This window comes from Meles meles, chromosome 6 (genome assembly GCF_922984935.1).
Source record: "Meles meles chromosome 6, mMelMel3.1 paternal haplotype, whole genome shotgun sequence".
Classification (NCBI taxonomy): domain Eukaryota; kingdom Metazoa; phylum Chordata; class Mammalia; order Carnivora; family Mustelidae; genus Meles; species Meles meles.
In genome coordinates, this window is record NC_060071.1 from 77,474,785 (window position 1) to 77,500,552 (window position 25,768).

General features: G+C 46.8%; 1 protein-coding gene across 3 annotated transcripts in view; it reads right to left on the bottom strand.

Moving 5' to 3' along the window:
• The window catches only part of SLC7A7 (solute carrier family 7 member 7), a 32,596-nt gene that overhangs the window by 2,197 nt on the left and 4,631 nt on the right, over nt 1–25,768 (bottom strand). For all 3 annotated transcript variants that reach the window (XM_046008305.1, XM_046008306.1, XM_046008307.1), the window contains exons 3-7: nt 3,645–3,770; nt 2,745–2,889; nt 1,222–1,345; nt 808–911; nt 420–516 (exon numbers count right to left, since the gene is read on the bottom strand). In XM_046008305.1, coding sequence (XP_045864261.1) covers nt 420–516; nt 808–911; nt 1,222–1,345; nt 2,745–2,889; nt 3,645–3,770 — 596 coding nt within the window. The remainder of the gene's footprint in view (nt 1–419; nt 517–807; nt 912–1,221; nt 1,346–2,744; nt 2,890–3,644; nt 3,771–25,768) is intronic.

The window sequence follows — 25,768 nt, forward strand, 5'->3', positions numbered from 1 at the left end:
AGGTCTTTCCGCCTTTACCTACTCCCACAGAAGATCATTTTTCCCTTAAACACTATGTCATTTACTATCATGGCAGTCATTTCATTATAATCAGTGTACTTTATGCTTTATCCTAGACCGGAAGAGTTACCATTTTTCTTTTTCAAGAAGACAGTTTTTCTACTAAATTCTTTAGTGGTTTTGGGAAAGCTAGAATAGTTGCTTTGCTGGTTTTTGTTGGTTTTTATGATTTATGTATGGTGGTGGGAGAGAGAGCAAGCCTTACGCAGACTCCATGCTGAGCGTGGGGACTCGACCTCACAACCCTAAAACCATGACCTGAGCTGAAATCATGTCAGACACTTAACCAGGTGCCCCCACTTCTTCTGTTAACATTTCCCCCCAGTCTGCCTTTCAGCGCCATCCTTGAGGTTACTTACATTGAAGAGCAGCGCAGGTACTGGCGTGAACCGCTCAACATGAATCATGCAGATGGCATCAGGGAGGTGGCCTTCTCTTGAACCCACAAAGAAAAGCCTATTTTGGGTAAAATAAGAGGCTGAGAAACTTGTGGGACACTGGGTGGGGCTGGTTCACATGCCTCCTAGCACTCCTGCTACCCTCCCCTCCTTCAAAAGAGTGTGAATAATATGGAATGGGGTTCAGTTTTGAGATGAGTGAGAACTGGAGGCTGCTAATGGAAACAAGAACAAAGGGGTTAATACGATTTGGGGAACATAGTGACTAAACTCTAGGTCCTGTAAGTCCTACCCTCCCCTGCCATAGCTCTTCACAACACCCACCCCCCATAAAAGACACCACTCCTACCTAGAAGCAGCCACAATGGAGGCATTGAGGCCACCAAAGCAGGACAATGCAACTGCAAACGGAATTGTCCAGTTGAAGATTCCAAAAATCTGGTCTGCAAAAGTCTAAGGGAAAGGAACAGAAGGGTCATTAGGATCTAAAAAGGATGAAAGCATGCCCCCAGAGGCCCCTAATCTAACCAACCCTCCTTCCACAGCTGGAGTGACAACCTCGTAAGCCTAGTTTCCCTACATCAAATGGGGCTCAAACTCAACCCCAAGATCAAGAGTCGCACACTCAACTAACTGAGCCAGCTAGGTACCCCTAAGCATAGTCCTTTCAAGGACTACCCCCTTTCCAGGACTTTCAGGACCTACAATATTCCAAAAAGCCCACAAACACACCCTCAGCCTTCTGCTAGTGAAAATCCTTTACCACAGCAACGGCATCACTGGCCAGGATGTCCTTCATATCTAGCACAGTGTAGTAAGCCACATTGGTGAAGATGTAGATGATGGTGACAATGGGCATGGAAATGCCAATGGACAGAGGCAGATTCCTACAGCCAAACAGAATAATGCAGACATTAGTCCGAGGGTCACATCCTTTAATCCTCAGACTCTTACACCAATCCAGGGATGGATCCTCCTGTTTGTTTCCCCAGTGCTTTTGCTTTTGAAGCTGTGTACTATAGTGAGTTCATTCTTGAGCTCAGAGCTTAAAGAGAATCAAGGGAAAGGAATATCACATTTAGAGAAAAGGCTAACCAAACAGCAAAAAAAGGATTAGTAAAAAGCAATGTCACTGTGTAATAGCACAGAAGGCGGTGGGGGTGGGGAGGTGGCTAGTGGGTTTTTTTTTTTGGTGTTTTGTTGTGTTTTTTTTTTAACATCCCAAGCCTCTTGGTGTCAGAATTCCCTTTACAAGATTGCCAACATTGGGAAATATGTCTTAAGGTTGAGAAATATAAGAGGAAATTAGGGACGCAAATTGTGAAATCCAGAGAGTAAGGTCCTCACTGACCAGAACAATGTGTGTATTTAAATAAGCAACTTGGGAACTGGGTTCACTCCACCCCCTTACTCAGTCTGAGAACCTTGGGGGCCATCCTAACCAGTGGCTAGGAGAAAGACACAAAGACAAGATCCTCTAAAGCAATAAAGCTATGACTTTCATAAACATTCTTCACAGTGTGGGGGAGGGGGGCATACTCAAGTCATTTAGCTTCTGTCCAGTAGGTGGAAGCACCACCACTGACCCAGGGCCTCAGTCCTACTTCTCTCATCTGCTCCCGGGATTGCAACACTGGCTGTGCACCAAGAGGAGTTTATTGTTTTGACTTAAAAATTTACAGAAACTCCATTCCACTCTTGGAACATCTTAGTTCCAAGAATCATTGAATTTGAGAGGCAGGAAGGGCTCTGGAGATCACATCATTCAACCCCCTCAATTTACAGATAAGGAAGCCAGTAGCCTTGGCAGGGGACTCAAATCAGTGGAAAGACAGGCTCCAGACCCTTTGACTCCCTGTCCAGTGCTCTTGTCATTCTGCATAACTGCGGAATAATTTAGAATAACAAGGCTGAAATAATGCTGTTAAATACTGACATCATACCACTATGTCAGTACAAATTTGAGAAACCAGGAAGGGCTCGAAAGGAAAACAGGAAAGTTTGGGGGCATCTGTGACCTAAGATGTGGGAATAAGGATAGGTGAATATTAAGGAAAACCCAGGAGAAAGCACACATGAACAGGTACAACCTGCTGTACTTAATGGAGGAATGAAGGGACAGATGTGAAAAGGCCTGCGGTTACCCGACAAGTTATCTCTCCCGCCTTTAGGCCTGGCATCTATTCAAGCGGAGCTGGTAAAATCTGTCTCGGTAGCTATGGTGAGCTATATGGGTAAATGATAGCTATCCTTACTGCTATGGAAAACTGATGGGGAGATACCTACCTCTCAGGATTCTTGATCTCTTCAGTGACATAGTTGAGCGTGTCCCAGCCCGAGTAAGAGAACAGAGCCGAGTACAGTGCCAGGGCAATATCACCCATTGCAAATGATGAACCCTCAAAAGAATTCTCAAAGTGAGTCGAGGCTCCTAGAATCCAGAGAACATGCAAAGGCAGAAGGATTAGTGGCCTACCCCCAGCTTCAAAGTGATCCAGAAAAGGAGAAGAACATGACGCTCACAGCAAGTGAGTGGCTTAGAACCCCTTCCGCAGCAAGGACACTGGTAAAACGGAACGGGAGACAGCATGGGGATCCTGACAGGAAAGACTAGGGCAGCTTTCTAGGGTGAGAAACCACTACAGAGCAGAAGGCCTATAGAACAGAAATGATGTGGTTCTGTCCTGCCCTGTAAGCTGCCCCATTCTTACCCCCTTTCTAACACCACAAACAGCTGGTACAGGATGGAAGAAGGACAGCGCTTCTTATGCCCAGGGCAACAGACTAGCAGGGCAGACTAGTGTTCCTACCTGGAAATTGGAGAGGGGTGGATACAAGGAGTTCATTTCTGCCCTTGCAGAACTTCCAAGGGTAGACCAAACATAGCCACAGCACTGGGCTGGACAGTCGGCTAAAGCCAACTCCCAGGACATGACCATCAGCCCTTTTGCCAAGATCAGCCTCTGGGAGCATGCGGAGAAGACAGGTTTGAGGTCAGCCTGTGTACAAATCCCCACTGACGTACTAGGAGTTAGGGACTTGGGCAAGATACTTAATTCTACGGCCTCAGTCTCCTCCTCTATAAAATGTAAATCATGGCACTTAGCAAATGAGAATGCACAAAAAGCATTTAAAGAAGTAGGACGCAAAGAAAACGCACAAGAGTTCACTGCTATTCCGGCTTACCCTGGCCAAGTCTAACAATGCCCGCGACGATGACAGCGATCAGTGCTAACACTTTAGCATAGGTGAAGACATCTTGTACCAGCGTCCCCCACTTGACATAGGCACAGTTAATGAAGGTTAAGAGACCTGAAAAAAGAGCAATTCTGATCGGTGAATGACCCTACCACCCAGAGAGCCTTGGACCCCCAAGCATTACTTTCGGAAGCAGTCATCAAAACAGACCCTTTGGCCAAAGACCTGAGCTATCTGAAACCTCTGCCCAGCAGGTCCTCAGCATTAGCATTCAAAGGCCCAGCTGAGCATCTGTGTAGGCAGCACCGCACACACACCCTCAGCACTTAATCAGGAGCAAACAAAGTAACTGGATTTGCTTAGACACAACAGTACTCCCAGCAGTGGGAGGTGACTGGCAGCCATACAGGATAGTGATGTTTTCCAGCTATCGGCTATCAGGCTTTGAAAAGTCACTGTCCTCCCAGCTTTACACCCCTTTACCTCCTGATAGAGGCTCCAGGACTCAGCAATCTGTGGTATTGTTAACCTTGGCAATTCCTGTTGTGACTTATCCAGTGAGGGGCCAGCGGGTCAGGACGTGTGGCCAAGGATTAGAATGGGGGCCAGACTTCCTGCTCCGCCTGCCAGCTCAGCCACTTGTTTTTGTACTTGGAAAGATCCTTGGAGCCAAGGTTCCTATAGAGTGGGAATGGCATTTTTCCTGATGGACAATGCAAAAGAGCGAGCCACAAACATTCCTTAAGTCCTACCCTGGGACAGAGGCAATACTTTGACCCCTGCGAGCTCTGGGAAAATTCATGGATCACCCTTAGAGCCAGGGTGCTTAACCTAGGGCTTCCACAAGGCCTGAAATTCCTTGTAAATAGTTAAGTACATATGTCCAAAGAATATGCATTTTTCTAAGAAAAAGGTCCATAGCCTTTGTCAGAATCTCGGGGAAATCCATTTTCCCCCCAAAAAAGTTTCAATCCACTACTTAAGAAGAAATTCAAGAAGGGAAGCCCACATTTGCTGTGAGGTTGCCTTGTAGTCCCCGGATGTGGCTGGGACGAGAGTGAAAAGAAAGGATTCTGAGAGCCCGCTTAATGTTCTGGATCCCACACCAGCGTCTGAAGTGGGCAGGCCCCTGCAGCCCACCTCCACTGTGGAAGCCAATCACCTCACTGCCCCTGCCTTTCCAGTTCAGCCACAGGAGCTTGAAGAGGAAGGCTTGCCACCTTACAAGGGCTCCAAGGGCAAGGTCAGAATCAGCCTGCCTTCTTTCCCAGTAGAGAAAGGGAGGTCTGGTGCTGGGCTTGCATGCTTCACAGGAAGCCTCCTCGCTGTCTCAGTTCTGGCAGAGGCATGTCCTTCATTGTCCCTAATCCTCCTATTTTCTTGTGTCCTGGCCTCGCCACACTGGCCCAGAAGCATCTCCATCCTGAGAAGCAGGAAAGACCAACCTCAGGGAACAGCTGGGTCATCTTCTGTCTCTCCCTCTCCCTCCTTTGCACCCCTCCTAGTCTCCTGGCCGCCAAAACTCTTTTCCTCTTCCCTAGAAAGGGCATCCTAGTCCTATACAAACATGTGCCTTTCTACCTAATAAACAAGACAATAAACAAACCTTATCACAGGGCTGGGCAAGACTGCACCCATAATTCCTCAATGCTAAGTTAATAATTAAAGACAAGCACAGTCTCCACTAGCACCCCACAAAGTGACATTAGTGTCCGTATCTCACCCTCCAAGAATCTTTCAGACCTGTTAATCCTCCGCAGTCAATCACCCATCCTTTAATCGCCACTGGACTTCTGCTTCCAGCCATCCGTCCGCCCTCCTACAACTTCTCTCCATTGTGTAGCCCCTACACCTCACCCTTGGGCTCTGCTGCTGCCTTACAAATAGGACCTGGCCCAGGTTTTTCTTTCTTTTTTTAAGATTTTATTTATTTATTTAATTGACAGAGAAATCGAGAGAGGGAACACAAGCAGGGGGCGTGGGAGAGGAAGAAGCAGGCCCCACAGGGACCAGGGAGTCCCATTCAGGGCTTGATTCCAAGACTCTGGGATCATGACCCCAGCTTAAGGCAGATGCTTAGCAGACGCTTAATAACTGAGCCACCCAGGTGCAGGTGCCCCCCAGCTGAGGTTTCTGATTAGAAACACCAGGGACAGGAGCACCTGCGTGACTTAGTCAGTTAAGCCTCTGCCCTCCCTTAACCTTTGGCTTGGTCCTGATCTCCGGAAATTGGGATCTGGCCCCACCTTAGGCTCCCTCCCTCAGTAGGGAGCTAGCTTCTGCTTCTCCCTCTCCCTCTCCCCTTGCTCATGATTGCTCACTTGCGTGCACGCTCGCTCGCTCTCTCTGAAATAAATAAAAAATCTTTTTAAAAATTTTTAAAAAGACAGATAGACTAACCAGGGACAAAAGGTGGGGGGCACCTGGCTGGCTCAGTCAGTAGACCACACAACTCTTGGTCTCGGGGTCCTGAGTTCAAGGCCCACATTGGGTACAGAGACTAGTGAAAAAAAATAAATAAACACCAGGGACACCTGATGCTGCACTATTCACAAGGGAAGGGATCGCCTCATTGAGGTGGATGGTTAGCCCTAAGGGACCCACAGTCATAACACCAAGCTGGGACAGGCCGAGTTCTGGCTCAGTCTACAGCCATGTGCCACAGGGAGCTGCTCTCAGCTTTGCCAATGCCTATAGGCAGCAAACAGACAACTCATCACCCTTTACTACAACAAATTCTGAAATGAAAATAATGGACTGTTGCCATTTCCATCCCTACCGCTTCTCTACGTAAATTCTGTATCCATCCATTTGTACCTCTCCTTTGACCTGCCAGTTTTTCTCCCTCCCCAGCACCTGAGCCTTATTTCTCAGCCACTGACCCATTTTCCTGCCCTGATCTACTCTCTGTACTTAGCACAGGGGGTCAGTCTGAATGAAGAAGGGAATCCTCTGGAAAGAAACCAGGAGCAGAGGAACTGCCTGAAGAGAGCTGGCCCTCACCTTCTCTAGCACCCAGCTTCTTCTGGGGCCTCTTGGCTATGGGGGCAGGGAATGGGTATGCCAGGCAGCACCGCTGACTGGGCTCTTTGCCTCACCCACAGCTGACACAGCTCACCAGAGACCCCAAAGCCCAGCCCAGTGTACTGTTCCTACAGTGGGACCCAACCTCCTGTTTCAGAGGCAGGGAAAGGAGGGGACCATGGGGTTAGAGTAATACAGAGGCAACTGCAAGTCAGCTTCAAGGGCAGAAATGCCCTACCCTCCTACCTCTAGGTATAATTCCATCTCCACCCAACATTGGTACAAGCCCACAAGATGATGGCCTGAAATCACCTTGGACTCCTGACTCACATGCAGCTCCATTCCTGCTTTGACCTGCTTTGGAGGAAGATGCTTTGAAGAAGCCACTCCCACAATCCTCTCATGAGATGCTCTGGGCCCCTGGGCGGCTCAGTCGGTTAAGCATCTGCCGTAGGCTCAGTCATGTTCCTGAGTCCCAGGATCAAGTAAGTACAGGTTGGGTTCCCCACTGAGCAGAGTCTGCTTCTCCCTCTGACCCTCCGCCCTCTCATACTCTCATGCATACACTCTCTTTCTCTCTTTTAAATAAATAAATAAATATTTTTAAAAAGAGAGATGCTCAGGGCCCCTGGGTGGCTCAGTCACTTGGACCCACCTTAGGCTCAGGTCTTGATCCCAGGATCCTGGGATCTGGCACCAGGCTCCCTGCTCAGTGGTGAGTCTGTTTCTTCCTCTCCTTTGGCCCCTCCCCCAGCTCATGCTCTCTTGCTTGCTCTCCAAGTAAATAAATAAAAAAAGATTTTTTTTAAATTTATTTGACAGACAGAGATCACAAGTAGGCAGAGAGACAGGCAGAGAGAGAGACAGGAGGCTCTCCGCTGAGCAGAGAGCCTGATGCAGGGCTCAATCCCAGGACCCTGGGATCATGACCTGAGCTGAAGGCAGAAGCTTTAACCCACTGAGCCACCCAGGCGCCCCAAATAAATAAAATCTTTTTAAAAAGGGAGGAGGGTGGGGAGATGCTCCTAAATGGTCATGGGCTCTACTGGAGGAGTAAGCAGGCTAGTCCTAGCTCTAAGGCCCAGCAACGGCTGCAGAACTCAAAAGCCAGGAAAGCACCCACACAGGTTGATCCAGAACAGAACAAAGTGCGCAGGCCCACTCAGGATCGGATGCCCAGATCTGCTTTAGATGCCCACACTAAACAGTCCCTGAAAAAGAACTTTAACCCCACAGTTTTCCCAAAACTGTTAGTTTTTAGGTTGTTTTGGGTTTTTCCAGCACTGTTAGTTTTAAATCAGAGAACAGAACACATAAAACTTAAGGTACTATTCAGTGTATTTTCTGCTTCAGATTCCCAGGGACTATAAAACCTCAGTACTTTATTTATGAGACAACTCATTCCATTTTTTTTTTTAAGATTTTATTTATTTATTTGACAGCGAGAGAGAGAGATCACAAGTAGGCAGAGAGGCAGGCAGAGAGAGAGAGAGAGAGAGAGGGAAGCAGGCTCCCTGCCGAGCAGAGAGCCCGATGTGGGACTCGATCCCAGGACCCTGAGATCATGACCTGAGCCGAAGGCAGCAGCTTAACCCACTGAGCCACCCAGGCGCCCCAACTCATTCCATTTTTAAAGAGATCAACAGCTCTTCCTTCCATGAAGCCAAAAACTTTCTCCTCACCACACTTCTACCCAGCAGTCCTATATCTCACCTCTGGAACCACACAGAATTTGGCTAATTCTGCATCCACATAATGGCCCTTCTTATCATCAAAGATTAACATCCTGTCCCCCTGGAGGCTTCCCCCTTTCAGACTAAAAACCCAGTTTCTTCAGCCTCCACTGTGCAAATATGGCTTCCAGGCTGCTCACCACCGAGGTTCTCCCCTCTGCATTCACTTCGCTTTGTCAGGATGTCCCTGAAACAGGAGACCCACAGAGAACACGACAGACATTTCTGCAGACTAAGGGGTCTCAGTTTGAATTCACTGTCAACTACAATCCCACCTCAAACTGATGAGCATTTCCCTATCCCCCTTTTGGGGCCTATAATAGTGATTTTTTTAACGATTTTATTTATTTTTTTAAAAATTTTTTAATTTATTTATTTGAGGGATGCCTGGGTGACTCAGGTCATGATCCCAGGGTCCTAGGATCAAGTTCCCCTGCATCGGGCTCTTGAGCAGGAAGCCTGCTTCTCCCTCCGCCTCTGACTCATGCACTCTGTCTGTCTGACAAATAAATAAAATCTTTTAAAAAAAAAAAAAAGTTTTATTTATTTGAGAGAGAGAGCACGAGCAGGATGAGCGGCAGAGGAAGAAGCAGACTGCCCACTGAGCAAGGAGCCCTATGTGGGTTTCAGTCCTGGCACTCAGGGATCATGACCCAAGCCAAAGGCAGACACTTAACCAACTGGGCCACCCAGATGTCCCAAAAGTAATTTTTTTAATCCCAAATATGAGATTTTAACATTTATTCCTAGCAACTTTCCTCTGAAATTTTTAGATATCATTCTCAACTACTAAAAATGGATTTTCCCCCTTAATTTTATCAGGCATGTCAAAAGCCTTCAATTTTGTGAAATCTGCAAATTTTTTTTTTAAATATTTTATTTATTTGACAGAGAGAAATCACAACTAGGCAGAGAGGCAGGCAGAGAGAGAGGAGAAAGCAGGCTCAAAGCAGGCTCCCCGCGGAGCAGAGAGCCGGACGCGGGGCTCGATCCCAGGACCCCGGGACCACGACCCGAGCCGAAGGCAGAGGCCCCAACCCACTGAGCCACCCAGGCGCCCCATGAAATCTGCAAATTTGATTAGCACACTCTCTGGGTCTTTCCTGAAGTCATTGACAAAAATGTTGACTAGATAGGCAGAGCCCTGTAATCATCACTATAGACCTTCCCCTATGCTGTCATTATTCCACAACATCAACCAAGAATCCACCAAACTACTCTTTTATCTAGTCCACCTTTTTCTACCTCATCAGCCAGAATATCATGAGAGGGGCACCTGGGTAGTTCAGTTGGTTAAGCATCGGCCTTCTGCTTAGGTCATGATCCCAGGGTCCTGGGATCGAGACCCATGTCAGGCTCTCTGCTCAGCATGAGCCTGCTTCTCCTTCTCCCTGCTGCTCCCTTCCCCCACCTTATACTTTCTCTGTTAAATAAATAAATGTCTCTCTGTCAAATAAATAAATCAAATCTTTAAAAAAATAAAATAAAATAAAAAATAAATTTAAAAAAAGAATGAGAACTTGCCAAGAACTTTTCTGAAATCTGTATATGTCTCTGCTCTTGCATTCTAATGACATATCCAATGATCCAAATGAAATAGCACATATTTACACTAGAATGTTCACTGCTATTTAGAAATAACCACAGTCCCATAGAGCATGTGATTTTTTTCTTTTTTTAAACATAATCTCTACACCCAAAATGGGGCTCAAACTCAGGACCCTGAGACCAAGAGTTACATGCCCTACCAGCTGAGCCAGCCAAGAACCGGAGAGCATATGATTCTTCATCTCAGAGTCCTAAGTTTGAGCCCTGTGTTGGGCATAGAGTTTAGTTAAAAATAATAATTGAGGGGCACCTGGGTGTCTCCGTCGTTAAGCATCTGCTTCGGCTCAGGTCAGGATCCCAGAGTCCTGGGATGCGCCCGCATTGGGCTCCCTGCTCAGCAGGAGGACTATATCTCCCTCTCCCACTCCCCCTGCTTCTGTTCCCTTTCTCGCAGTGTCTCTCTCGGTCAAATAAATAAATAAAATCTCTAAAAAATAATAATTGCAAAAATAATCATTAGAAACAACCCAAATGCCAATCAACAGTAGAGTGGCTAAATACAGTGGAATACTAAATAATGGTATGAAGTATCTACAACTATAAAAATATGAACTTCACAAACGTATTAAGTGAAGAAGTCAGGTACCAAAAAAAAAAAAAAAAATGCATATCTTGTATATCCACTTACTTAAGAATAGCCAAAACGATCTATGCTACTAAGAAGGATAGCATTTTCCCTTTGTGTGTGCATGGGGGACAAGAGGGAGTGACTGGGAGAACACAAGAGAGGCTCAGGGGGCTGGCTTTTTGATGTGGATGATGGTCACAGTTGTGTGAATTTGTGAAAATGCATCAACCTGTACACTTAGGACACATGCACTGTTCCTTTTATATTATACTTGAATAAAAAATTAAAATTAAGCCAAGATGAGGCCAAAATTGAACCAAAAATGAGGTTAGCTTAGCATGGTTTATTTCTAGTAAATCTATAAGGTAACTAGAGATCTTCCTTTCTTTTCCTCATACACTGCTAACCAGGTTTAACAGATGAGCCCAGAATTTAGACTGGAATGAACTTCAAATTATTCAGTGCAGAATGCTGAGAATCGGGGAGCCTGCTGCTCTGCCTACTTGTGATCTCTCTGTCAAATAATTAAAATCTTTTAAAAAAAAATTCCCAGAATCCACCTCTTCCTCAGAAAACTGGATTATCATTTTTGTGGACAGAATAATGGCCCTGGAAGGCAGAAGTGTTGGTGTCACCGTGATGCAATGTGAGAAAGACCTGACTAGCCACTGCTAGCTTTGAAGATGAAAGGGGACCAAGAACCAAGGAATATGGGCCTCCTCTAGAAGCTAGAAAAGGCAAGAAAATGGATTCTTCCCTAGAGGACCCAGAAAGTAGCAAGTCACTGCTGATAACGTTGATTTTAGCCCAATGAGACCCATTTCAGACTTCTACAGGTAAGATAATAAACTTGTGTGTTTTTTAGATTTATATATTTTAGAGAAAAAGTAAGTACATGCACACATGGGAATTTGGGGAGGGGCAGAGGGAGAGAATCATCAAGCAAACTCCCCACTGAGCATGGAGCCTAATGCAGGACTTCATCTCAAGACCCATGAGATCCGGGGTGCCTGGGTGGCTCAGTGGGTTAAACCTCTGCGTTCCACTCAGGTCATGATCTCAGGGTCCTGGGACCCAGCCCTGCATCGGGCTCCCTGCTCAGCAGGGGGCCTGCTTCCCCCTCTCTCTCTGCCTGCCTCTCTGCCTACTTGTGATCTCTCTCTCTCTGATAAATAAATAAAATCTTAAAAAAAAAAAAAAAATCCATGAGATCCTGACCCGAGCGAAAACCACTTAACTGACTGAGCCACCCTGGTGCCCCTAAATTTGTGTTGATTTAAGTCACCGAATTGGTCAGAATTTGTTACAGCAGCAATAGGAAAATTAGTTAATACCTCACTCAACAGCTTTCTTTTCACACCCTTCCTGTTCTTCAAGATCGGGGAGATTCCTCATGGAGAATGCCTGAGCTAGTTATAAATTCTTTCCATTTGTCTGCGAGTGGATAGTTAGGAACACTTAAAGCAATGCCATGCTTTATTACTATCTCCTCAGTTCTCCTGGTCTTGGTTTTTTTGTTGGCCTGGATCTGTTTTTTTAATGACTCTTTACTAGGTTAGCAATCTTTCTGCAATGTAACAATAGGGAAAATGGGACTATGGCCTTCTCCTTTCTCTCCACCATCTGTTATTACAGAACTAACTGCCCTTGCTGTTCTCACTCTGTTTGTTGCTTCTAGAGCTTTTCATCCTCCACAGTCGGTTCTACAGATCTAGGCTGATGCTGGGCACCGACCTTCGGGTGTTCTCACAGTTCTGGGTCACTCCTGCATTTAGTCCTCATTATACCACTTCTCACCATCTCTTACGGATCTTGTTTCTAAAAATCTAAGTTTATCAAAAAGCTTCAGTCATTGGTTTGTTCACATGGTTCTCCTCTTCCTAAATAAGAGAATTCTGATAAAATAGGTGAAAATTTCATTCGGAGAAGCTACTGGTCCTTTTTTTTTTTTTTTTAAAGTCCCTAGCTATGAGATTATAAATTGTTTCCCCTGAACTTTTCTGCAATCTCTGCCCAAATTTAGAGTGTATTTCTGAGGAAATACACGATTTCTTCTTCTGGGAGGTACAAACTCTGGGTAGGCAGAGTCACTTTCACACAAGGATCCCACATTTCCCCTGGTTATGTTAAATTAATAATACTATACAATATTATAACACTATACAATATAAAAATACTAAACAATAGCAACATCCTTATCCTTTAGCGATTCATACTGAAGCCTTTATAGGTTAAATTGTATAATGTCTTGGATTTGCTTTAAATAGTCTAGTGGGATGGGGGGGTGGTTGGAGTATAGATAAAACAAGGGTGACTAATCATTCATGCTGGTGCTTGAACCCTGGGAGTTCATCACATTATTCATCATATCACATATCTATTTTTGTATGTTCAAACTGTTTTATAATAAACTTTTTTTTTAATTATAAAGGTACTGCTTCTAATGGAATGAAAAAGATTTTAGCAAAAAAATGCTCAAGGAGTTGAGACTACCATCACTGCCTTATTTTCCCTTTTGTACAAATTTCGTCGTGATTTTTTAGGAAAGCAAACTATTTCTCCTCCCTCTGATCCGATGGTGTGCAGTTTATACCTACAATCACATCATTCCTACTTCTTTTTGCTTTTATCCTCTTGTTCTCTCCACCATGCTTCTTCCCTTAGGATGGGGATTTATTTCCATGCCCTACTGCTATAGGAGACCTTCAGGAAAATTCCCCAAGTGGAACCTGAGAGTCTCTGACAGCACCACGTAATAATTCTTCCCCAGGTAAGCGGACAGATTAACAGAGGCTAGTGTCTTTGTTCCCTAAGAGATGGGCCACATATCTGTGAGGCCCAGGGTAAGAGAAGAAAGACTTCTGTTTAGCTGTAAGAAGAAATCCATCTGCAGGCAGAGAGCCTGAGGCAGCACAGGGTGGGACTGTTCACTGCATTTGTCAGAATGAAAAAACGGGGAAGTAAAATCCTTTGACAGGTCTCTGTATCTTGGAGTACTGAAATTTCCCTCTCACCGCAATCCAAAGAATCAAAACTCGATCTTGCCCAGAGGGAGCAAGCATCATCTCATTCTACAGCAGATCCTGATACAGGAAAAGCTCTCTCTGACACACCACATCAGTCTCAGCTTTTCTAGGAAACCCGCCATTTCTCAACAAGGTATATATGCTTTCCCGGTCATATTCTAATCAAATAGGAAATTCTTTCCTCTTTGCAAATAAAAGTAAAAAGCAAATGTTTATTGGCCTTATTTAATGTTTATAGAATAGGAGTCCAAAAGCATCATTCCCAGTCTTCTACCCTGTTTTTCCCAAATGCATTACTCAGCAACTTTTCCACCTTTATTCTTCCCTATAATTCCTCACAGCCTCCAGAATACCCAGATTTATACTTTCATCTGTGCATTTTTCTCCTTTCCTCTAAAATTTCAGGTGAAATTTTCAGCAGTGAAATCTGTTCTATCCCTTCCCAGAGTTTAGCCTTCTGCTATCTTAGCATTCATAGTCGAGGACTCTGTTCTAGGTTCTCTTTTTGCTTTCATATACACAGCCTTCAATAGACAGACATGAAAATGCTACCTTCCACTCAGTTCCCTATCTTGAACTTCAAAGTTACCAGAGACATACCTCAGGTATCTTCTGACTGGTGACATCATTCAACCCAAAGGACAGCAAAGGATAGCCATCGGTGGGCTTAACTGACTCAAGCAAGCTTTGTGGTATGTTGCTCCAGGGAAAACCGCATGTCTCTGCATTAGGCTAGTCTACATATAGTCAGAGTCACAGCCTTTGGGGAGCCACCAAGTTTCTTAACTGGTTTGCTCAGGCCTGCTATACCCAGATGTCTCCAGAATGTTCTATCGCTGTCATTTCCTCAGAACAACCACATGTAAGCTCTCTGAAAAAGCTTCAGGTCTATTGCCTAACCCTACAAATTTCAAGTCTTTCCTCCCTTTCTCTGCTGTCTGTCTGTCTGGGCTGTCTCATGCTGGGTTAGGATACTCTCTACATCTTAAAAATCATTTTTCTTGGGGTGCCTGGGTGGCTCGATCATTAAGCACTTACCTTCCGCTCAGGTCCTAATTCCAGAGTCCTGGATCAGGACCCGCATCAGGTTCCCTGCTCACTGGGAGGCCTGCTTCTCCCTCTCCCATTCCCCCTGCTTGTATTCCCTCTCTCTCTCTCTGTCAAATAAATAAGCTCTTAAACACAAACACACACACACACACACACACACACACACACACACTTTTTTCTTCCTGGCTTCCTTGATGTATTGTTTCTTCCACCCTTCCTAGGTGCTGTTATAGGTCCCAGACAGCAGATGGTCCTCAAATTCTTTTACCTTTCAGGCTACAGAACCATTCTGCTCACTCAGGCATCATGGGTGAAAGCATGTGGCAAGAAGACAAGCCAAGCATAAACCCTATGGGTCGCCAGACCAGAGGCCTCCTTCTCTGCCTCCTGGAACTCAGCCAGCATGTCGGTTGCCATAGCCCTGCACCACTCTGAAGGAGCGAGCAGGCAGTCTGCACCAGGAGGCCCTTCTATTAAGCCACACTATTTGCTCCCTTCTCAAAGCTGACTAGCTCTGTCCATCAGCTTCTTCTTGGTTTGCTCAGCCAAGTACAGTTCGGGTCCTCAGAAACAGGACCCCAAGCATCAGAACCACCCGGGGAATGTTACAGCTTCAGGGCTCCAACCCAGCAGTTCTAATGCAGGAGGCCTGAGACGGGGTTTCCTGGAGGAGTCTGATGACCTACCTGCTTTGGATGTGCTAAGTAAAGGCACTCACTAAGTGAAATCATCACCTACAGAACCACCTTGAGCAGAACAAGCCCAAGCCCTTCACTTAACGCAGTGCCCGTCTATCCAGGCTGCACAGTGGCATCACTTGACAAGATTAACAAAGTCCAGGGCTCTGGCCTGCCCTGGATAATGAAGTCAGCAACTCTGGGGTAGAGCCCAGGCATGAGCACGTTCTTGAAGCTCCCCACTCCCCACATAATTCTAAAGGACAGTGACAACTGAGAACCTTTCTTCCCAAGGCCCCCATCAGTTCTCAGCAGCAACTTTTCCCCAATTCTCATTCTCCAAGCCAATTCCCCCCTTTTTTAAAAAAATATTTATTTATTTGTCAGAGAGAGAGAGAGGGAGAGAGAGAGCATGAACACAGGGAACAGCAGAGGGAGAGAGAAAAGGAGGTTCTCTGCTAAGCAGAGAGCCCCGACACAGGACTCGATCCCAGGACCCCAGGATCATGACCTGAGCAGAAGGCAGATACTTAACTGACTGAGACATCCAGGCATCCCCAATTCCCATTCTTCTAATCAGCGGTTTGGATTTATTTGGTTGGGGAAACAGGTGGGAGGGGAAGGGGCCATTAGCATTTTTCTAAATTCTGAGGTGATTCCAATGTACAGCCAGGGTGGGGACTCAATGTCCCCAGCTCCTTCCCCAGTCCCCTTTAGGTTATCCCCTCAGTCTCTTCTGAGGCAGAGAGAAAGAAAACAGAAAAAGGAGGAGACCAAGGGTGAACCCCTGAAGAGCCTTGGGAATCAGACCAACACAGAGTTCTACCCTCTCACCGCCGCTGAGGTTGTGCCAAAGTTTACACCGACCCTGTAACAAAGAACCCTAGGCTCTGACCCCGGCCTGTTTGTTGCTGTGAATATGGGACATGAAATGTAAGCTTCCTCACCTCCAACCTAAAGTGGCTCTTGAGAAAACTCCTCTGGGAAAGTAATCAGCTTCCAAGGAGAAAGTTCAAAGGGCAAAAATCAGTTGGGGGCCCAGCACCTGGCTGTTCCACTTCATCAGCCCCAAGTACATGAAGTCAGTCATCTGGTATCAGAAGGAGCTGCACAGGGACCCATGGCCAAAGCTCTAAGACAAACACGCCGAGATCCGAAGTCCTCTATAGCCCACAGGCAGCTCTGGGAGACTCAGGAGGAGCCATCTGCCCTCCCCTGTGCCCTGCTCCCACAGTCACCCCAGCCGTCAGTTGAAAGCCCCCCGAGAGCCCAAAGCACGCAATGCCCTTCTCGGCCAAGCTGCAGCTGGAGGCCTATCTCCTGTTCATCCATCCAGCGGCCATTTGTCAAAGGACCTGCTCCATGCAAGCCACTAGAGTCAAGCATCAGGGACGTGAAGATTCTGCCCGATCCCTAAAGACCAGTGCTCTGTTCCCAGGAGCCTGAACAGATGTTGCTGGCTGATGGGTACAGCATGGACAGACCGCCTGTGAGAAAGAACCCAGGACGAAAAATGTCCCATTAGTGAAAGAGGAAGCTGGAGCCAGACTTCTGGACACCCAGCCCCGCCTCCACCAAGAGAAAAGTTCTGCTTTGCCGGCAAAGAGAAGAAGGGTCTCAGCCCTCCTTTCTGATCTCCGTAAAACTAAAACAGCTCCTAGGTCATCCAAAGACAATGCAGAAAGTATCCGGAAACTAGTAAGACACCTGTGACTGAATTAGTAAGATGCACGTGACTGAAGGAAAGACCATTTGTGACTGACAATAAAGTGTTAGGTCACTTACATTCTCACACAGAGCAGGCCGACTGTCTTTATCTTATGATAGAGAAAACGGAGGAAACTCAGTCCGTGGCCACCTCCACAGCCTGTATACATTCCAGAACACTATGTGCCTCCCCATTTGCATGCAAGACTGTGGGATGACGTCTCCCTGGGATGTTGGGCCTTCTGGCTGCAGAAACTGGACCAATCCTCAAAGAACCCTGAGATTCCAGAATAACTGGCTTCAGGAGGGTCCATCTGCATACCTCTCTGGTTAGGAAAAGTAACTTTTTTTTTTAAGATTTTATTTATTTGAGATGGAGAGCACAAAGAGGGAGATCAGCAGGCAGAGGGAGAGGGAGCAGCAGACTTCCTGAAGAGCAGGGAGCCCAAAGTGGGGCTCGACCCCAGGACCCTGGGATCAAGACCTGAGCTGAAGGCAGACGCTTGACCCACTGAGCCACCCAGGCGCCCCAACGGTAACCAGGACAGCAAGGTTCCTTCAGAACTCCCAATCCATTCATTCATTCATTCATGCATCCAGCCAGCACATACTGAGCATCAGCTGTGTTCCAGGCCCTGTACAAGACCCAGTCTCCAGCCTTCATAGAAAAGTGAACATGGGTAAGAACTGGGTGCTCTGAAAGTCAATGGGTGGCACCGCATCCAGTCTGGGGCAGTGAAACAGGTGCAGGTGGGTACCAGGACCACTGTGTTACCTGGACTGAGCACAGAGAGGCAGGTGCTAGGGCTGGGGGAGGACAGAGGAGAGGACAAATTCCTGGCAGAGAGGACAGCACGTGATTCCCCTGACAATGAAATCAGCAATGAGTGAAGTCAGCCATGCATAGAAAAAAACTTACTTAAGCGATTATCAGTAAATGACTTCAAGGTCTAGTAGCAACACTAGCCTACCAGGGCTGGAGTTCCATCAGCTGTTGAAAAGGAAGACTATACCTAGAAAAGGACAGTGAGCCACCATGACAGGAGCAGAAACTCCATCTGCTTGAAACGGCCACCGTTTGGATAGAAAAGGAGGCAAGTATGGCAAAAATGTAAATCACGCCTCTATGAGACAGAGACCCAGTTCTACAGATGAGGAACCTGAGACTAAGAAATCTGGCCTGATGCCACCTTCTTCACCACCACACACTGCTGCCTCCTGAAGGGATGAGGGGAACCTCTACACTGGTCAAGGGAGAGAAATGCTGACTCAGGGCCCCCAAGCATTCCAACCATGGGCAAGACCTTCTTGTTAAGGATATTTCATCCAACTTTTCCAGAAATATACCCCCAAACCCACCTAAGGCAGACTTAAGTCTTTCCCATAAATTCCTCCCTCAACCTTGATCCCTCCCGCTAACAACCACCCTTCCGGTCTTCAGATTCAGCCTTCTGGATGGTACCTCTAGATTCTCTCCTCTGCTCTGGACTAACAGCCACTCCACAGCTCCAACCAAAGACGGTTTTCCTTGACCTCCTACCTGCCAATTCCAAATGACATTCCATGCCTTAACAGTTCCTCCACAAAGGCCACTTTTGAGCATAAACCCACCACCCTTGGGCACGCTGCCCCTGCTCTGGGTTCCCACATCCCCACACGAGCCATTCCGCCATAGAATGCTTCATGTAACGGTTTCATCCAACAACTGGGAGCCACGTGAGAGCACACTGGGAAACCGTCATCCTCAGATCCCGAGGGTCTAGCTCTGAGGTAGGCACATAGCAGACACTCAGATTTCACTGGATAAATGAACAATCTCTCTGAAATCTGACTCTACTACCCTCACTGCCCTGAAATTTCCCTCTCCAGAGTCACAGTGACCTGTTGATAAATCCAAGCCAATGCCCTCCATACCTAGCTTGGCCTCTTAGACTGCACACTGCTGGCCACCAGCTCCTCCTCAAACTGCTCTCTTCTACTCACTGTGTCCCATTTCCCCCCTTATGTCTCTAGATGCTTCTTCTCCTTTTAGCAGAGTATTTCTCCCTCAGTCTTGCATTCCTGAGAATGCTATCCTAAGCTCTTTCCTTCTCTCTTGCTACAACCTGTCCCAAGATCATCTCATCTGACTTCAATGACCATCTCTACACTGATGATTCCCAAAAGTATATTCCAGCCCACCTATCGGGATTTCAGATATATCTGAATATCCAACCACCCACTGGACATCAGGAGGAGGAAACTCAACCTATCCCAAATGGATCCTATCAATTTCTCTCAACCTACTTCTCCTCCAGTCTCACTCCCTGTAACTGGCAGCTCCATCCATCTGGTTGCCTGAGCCAGAAACCTAGCCATCTTATCCTCCTCAGCTTCTACCCATATCTAATTAGTAGCTGAGTCTTAAATCAGTCTCCTCTTCTCTCATCCCGTAACTCTAATCCAAGCCACCATCACTGGGATCATGGTAACAGCTTCTGAACTGGTCTCCCTGCTTTCAGTTTTGTAAACTGGAGTTGGAATAGCCTTTTTTTTAATATTTTATTTATTTATTTGACAGAGCACAAACGGGGGGAGGCAGAAGGAGAAGCAAGCTTCCCGCAGAGTAGGGGGAGCCTGATATGGGGCTCGATCCCAGGACCCTGAGATCATGACCCAAGCCAAAGGGAGATGCTCAACCAACTGAGCCACCTCTCTGGAATAACCTTTCTAGAAACCACAAATTCAGGATGCATGGGAGGCTCAGTCATTTAAGCATCTGCCATCGGCTTGGTTCGCGACCCCAGGATCCTGGGATGGAGTCCCACACTAGGCTCCTTGCTCACCAGGGAGTCTGCTTCTCTCTCTGCCTGCTGCTCCCCCTGCTTGTGCTCTTTCTCTCGCTCACCCACAAATAAATAAAGTATTAAAAAACAAAAAAAAATTAAAAAATAAAAATCACAAATTCTAAGATCTAAATCACAAATGACGCAAGTCACTCTTCCATTTTACAACCTAAAGAGGTTTTTCATTGCTTTAGGAGAAAGCCCACCAAACTCCTTAATACGGTCTATGTAACAGATTGTATCTCCCAAAGATGTCTCACCAAGATCTCCCAACCCATACACTTTTCATACAATGTGACTTTAACATTCTGACCATCCAGAGATAGGGTCTGTACCTCTTCTCTCAGGAATGGGTGGTCTTCTGTGAATGTTTCTACCTACAGGGTACAGCAGGAGGCACGCCCTGTGATTTCAGAGGCTAGGTCATAAAAGGCAGTGTAGCTTCTCCTTCCGTTGCTGACATACTCGTTCTTGAAGTCTTCGGCTGCCAAGTAAAGACTTTGATTGCTCTCGGGCTGCCATTATGTGAGGAAACTCAACACAGTCCACAGGGAGAGACTCCATGGAAAGACACATCCAGCAGAACTTGAAGAGAAAAAGATGGCCAGCTAGTCCCCATCTTCTTCAGCGCCTCCTTGCTCTAGCTCCTGCCACCATGTGACTACAGCCACATAAGACCCCGAGCCAGCAGCACTGCCCCACTTAGCCCTCCCAAATTCCTGAACTATAGAAACCATAAAAGAATAAAATGGCTGTGGGGCACCTGGCTAGCTCAGATGGTAGAACACATGACTCTGAATCTCAGTGTTGGGAGTTCAAGCCCCACTCCGGGTATGGAGATATTACTTTAAAAATGAATGAATGAATGAAATGGCTGTTAGTCTATGCCACTAAGTTTTAAGTGGTTTGTTATATAACAATAATAACTAGACCGGTTTATAAAGCCCTGAACAACCTGTCCTACCATTTCTACCTACCTCTCTGCAAGCCAGCTCTCAACATTTCCTACCTTAAATTCAATACTGAAGCCCACCCTGAACTCCTTTATTGAAAAGAGTCTCAAAAATGTTCTTCTTGGGCGCCTGGGTGCCTCAGTGGGTTAAGCCTCTGTGTTCAGCTCAGGTCATGGTCTCAGGGTCCAGGGATTCCACAATAGGCTCTCTGCTCAGCAGGGAGCCTGCTTCCCCCGCTCTCTCTGCTTACTTGTGATCTGTCAAATAAATAAATTAAATCTCTAAAAAAAAATTCTTCTTGTCTTCAAATTTTCATACATTCTGTTCTTCCTGCCTGAGATGCTCCTCTACCCTACCTACTCTTGGTTAATTCATCATTCATGTAGGTGTCAGCTTAAACTTCCTTATGAAGAGTTTCTAAACTCCGAGGCTAGCATAGGTCTCCTCCTGTGGCCTTCTATGCCTAAGGAATCAAAACACTCATCAAAATCCACTGTAATCGGGTGCCTGGGTGGCTCAGTGGGTTAAGCCACTGCCTTCAGCTCAGGTCATGATCTCAGAGTCATGGGATCGAGTCCCACATCGGGCTCTCTGCTCAGCGGGGAGCCTGCTTCCCTCTCTCTCTCTCTGCCTGTCTCTCTGTCTACTTGTGATCTCTCTCTGTCAAATAAATAAATAAAATCTTTAAAAAAAAAAAAATCCACTGTAATCTTGTGCTGGGCTGCCCATCCTGCCCCACCCCCAACGTGCTCATGCATACGCACGTGTACACACACACCCACACCCACCCACACACACACACACACCCACACACACACACACACCCACACACACCCCGAGAGCTCCATAAAGACAAAGGGTAGTGCTGGGAAAAGGAACATCCAACAGTCACGAAGCACTTGCCAATCTCTGGCCCCATCTCTTTCCTGAGCTCCGAATGGGCAAATCCACCTACTATCCTACAAATAAATTTCAAACTCAACATGATTCCATCTTCCCCACCCCCGTAAATGATGCCACTACCTACCAATCGCCCAAACCAGAAACCCAGCTCATTCAAGCAATCTTTATCAAGCTCCTCTCTTTGTTTCTTTGCAGGGGATACAGGGACTCCTGAGACAGGCTCAGCCCCTGTAGCTCAGGATTTACAGGCTGCTAAATATTTTCCTCCTCACCTACCTCTCTCCCACACTGGACATCCAAATGAGTACTATTGGTTATACTGATTATGCCTTCTAATCTGCTCCCCTCCCTCTCCTTTCCTGGAGACATCACCTCCTAAGCAAGTCACACTCCCACTCCACGGCTCTAGTTCAGGCTTTTGTCACTTCCTGCCTGGATTGCCACAGAGCTTCCTAATCTGTGTCTCTGCCACCAGCCTCGCTCTGATGTCCCACCGCAGCTACACTGTTCCCCCGCTTAAAACCCCTCAGTCACTCCTCAGATGCTTTAGGGTAAAACCTAAACCCTCTAGGAACATTTATTTGCCTCATGCTCTAGCCCCCTTTGCCTCCCTTTGTCCTCTCACATTCCCACAATCGCCCCCATACACCCCACACCCCATACTTTTTCTCCCCTTTGTGCTTTACACTGCCTGTCCTTTCCATCCCTGTGCCGAGAATGTCCTTAAGCCTTCATTCACCAATTTTACTGAGTACCCAACAGATCAGGCACTGTTCTAGATGCCGAGACTCAGCAGCGAGCAAAACAAAGCACTTATTCTTGTGGCGTTTACATTCTAGTGGGAAAGACAGACAATAAGCAAGTAAATATTTAATGTCACGTGGTAACAAGGGCTATAAAGGAAAACAAAACAGGATGGGAAACTGAGAGGGACCACTTTAGACAGGCTGAGCCTCCGGTGAGGTAATATCTATAAAAAGACATGAATGGAGTAGGGGCTGGGGGTAGGCTCCGAGGGTATCTGGGGAAAGAGCCTTCCCAGCAGAAGGAAGGACAAAGTACAAAACCCCTGAAGCAGGAACAGGCCAGGCAAAGTGGAAGAAAAGCAAGAGGACTGGTGTCTCTGGAACAGAGAGAGGTCAGAGAAGGAGAGCTGGAGCAGGCCTCACAGACCATGCTGAGCGGGCACTCCAAACATGCCCGGACTCCATTTCATCCTTCACTGCTGCGACAGGCGTCTCCTGAGGAAGGCACTCTCCATGCCCTCCCAGCACTGACCATAGATCATAGGTTGCATTGACAACTTTTGCCTATCTCTACCACCACACCATGAGTTCCCTGCTCTACCTCTCAGCTCCATATTCTACAGAGTCCGTCACGTTCAGTAAATTTTTCTCCCATGATCAAAACTTTCTTCCTTTGTTCTGATTCCATGCCCTGCAAGCAATTCCCTGATGATTCGATAGGTTTCCCAGGGGCTATGGTATTAGGAAGCCTAGAGAGCAAATACACACCACCTGGTCATTAGAAATTCCACATGTACACTCATCACTGTGCAGTCATAGACTGGCATCATCGTTCGCCATCAGTTTCTTTTTTAGGTAAGCAGGACTCCGTGGACGGGAAAATGACCAACTCTGGGTCGTGAAGACCCAAGGAAGGCACTGCTCAGGGAAGGGTCCCATAAGCAGCCCAGCAGACGCCCGATGCCCCTCTGCTCATCGCTCAGCTCACCTTCCCTGTTTCAGATGGAGGCCCCATCACTGCCCACCTGTCCAAGCCCAACCCTTAGCATCACCTCTGAGAGCTCCCCCACTCACACCCCCATCCAGAGGTCCTAAAAATTCCACCTTATAACTATTTCCTTATCCATCCCCCATCTCTAGTCCAAAGGCCTTGCCCACAGCACAGGCCTCACTATCCTTCATGTGGACTCAGGTTTCAGCTCCCTGAACCGGTCTGCCCACCTTCTCACACTTGCCAAAAATACTCCACATGGCCACCAGAGTTCTTCTCCCAAGTTATTCCGATTTTGCTTCCCCTCTTACAACCAACAGCGCCCCCCCCCCCCCCCCCCGACTTTCTAGATAAAGTCTAACCTGTTTAGGCACTGTATAAACCAGTCCTGGAGCTGGCCCTGGGCTACATTTCCAGTCTCCACCTTCTCTCCAGCTCCCTCCCCGCATTCCAGCCATACCAACCACCGGGAATTCCCTGAACATTCCATGCCTTTCTGCACCTCCACACCTTTTCACTTGCGGTTCCTTCTGTGAGAATTGTTGTAGGATACAGCTGCGGATCTTTCCAAAATTGTTTAGACATCATGGTCTCTGTGAGGTCTTCCTAAGCTCTCTTCCTCACAGGAAGAAAGATGTCCTGCTCACTCCCATGGCGCCTCTATCCCCACACTTACTATACTGCACAATTGTCGGTCAACGTTATCTGTCTCCCACCTCGACTAGGAGTTCTTGGATGGCAAGAGCCATATCTTTTTCTTCTTTGTTTCCCAGCACTAGGTGGAATACCCAGCACATAGCAGACCGTAAATGTGCCCTGAATGAAGGAATGTTCTGTATTAAATCCCTTCTCTTGCTGAATTTGAAGATTTCGCCTCAGTCCTTACTTTGTGCCTAACTGCTGGCATATATGTGACAACTCTAGCAGAGTGACAAGTGCACCAGACCTATGTTTGAGGGAGGGCTCGGTACATAATAGTGTAACATATTGATGATTATTATGTTTAAAATTACTCTCTTTCTTGGCTGCTTCTAGGCCTACCTCCTGGCTTTCTCCTGAATGGCTACGGTTAGATAAACGACATACCACTGCATAGGTGGTACCTGGACAGAATGTCCTCCTAGGTCCCTGCACCTGACATGTACTGGGAGCTCATTAGACAATGGCTGAAGGAAGAAACTTATGAATCGTATGTCCCTAATTCTTTCTTACAATCTTAGCTGCCCTTCTGAACCTTCTTCCAGATCTCTAGGTTCCCCGGAAGTTATTAAAGACAGAACAAAGTCCTAGAAGCAGCTGAGAGAGAGTCATTTTAAACACAATCCTCACCAATACTTTGGACTTGAGTCATGATTTATGGTTTTCACTGAATCTCACTTCATCCACACAGCAGCCTGGAATAAAACAGTAACTGCATCTCGCCCAGGGTCACATGGGTCTTGAGCCCAGCCACAAACACAAGTCTGATGCACGTGTCATTCTACCAGAGTTGTGTCCAATATACGCCATAAACCTGTGCACACAACTGTGTCTTTCATTAACCGAGGAGCCCTGCAGACTAAGCATAACCACGGCTACTCCGCGCGTCTTCTTACAAGGGTGTACCAGAGTTTGTGGACATCTCTGTTCCCCAGGTAGATGCAACAAATTAAAAGGGGGTGACTGACAGAGGTAGGCATGATGCCAGAAGCCAGGAACAGCTGTCAGATGACAGCCGTTTCGACACAGATCAAAACCCTAAAGAATGAAACCTGATGAACTCAAGTTAGGCCAGCGCTCTGAAGCCACTAAGACAACACACCCCATCACCCCAGTACCCTGGGAAGCCCTCACAGTGATACAAGAATTGAGATGCGCAATGGTGACTCTGAGTCACCAAAAGAAATGTCAAGTTAGGAAGGCAAGCAGACATATCATTGGTTTTAGAAGAGGTTGCGACCAACATGATAATAATGACAAACATAATAGGATCCTAGGGCTAAAGGGATATAGCCATCTTGGAAATTTTACTTAGAAGGAATAATCCTTACACCACACAAGATATGTACTATATACCCACATCTGAGGGCACTTCAAGCCTGACAGATCTAAAATTAGTTTCACCAGTAAGTCAACCTACCAGATCATCTGTAGATGATGCAAGAGAAATTACAGAACACATTTAAGACCTCAAGGGAGAACCTCCTTCTTGTGACAGAGGCAGTGCCTTCCACCCCTCCCTGACTGTTCCCACGCAGGACAAACATTCCCCTACACGAGGATACACAAAGAGGAGTCCAAGCCACACACACGGACGCACAA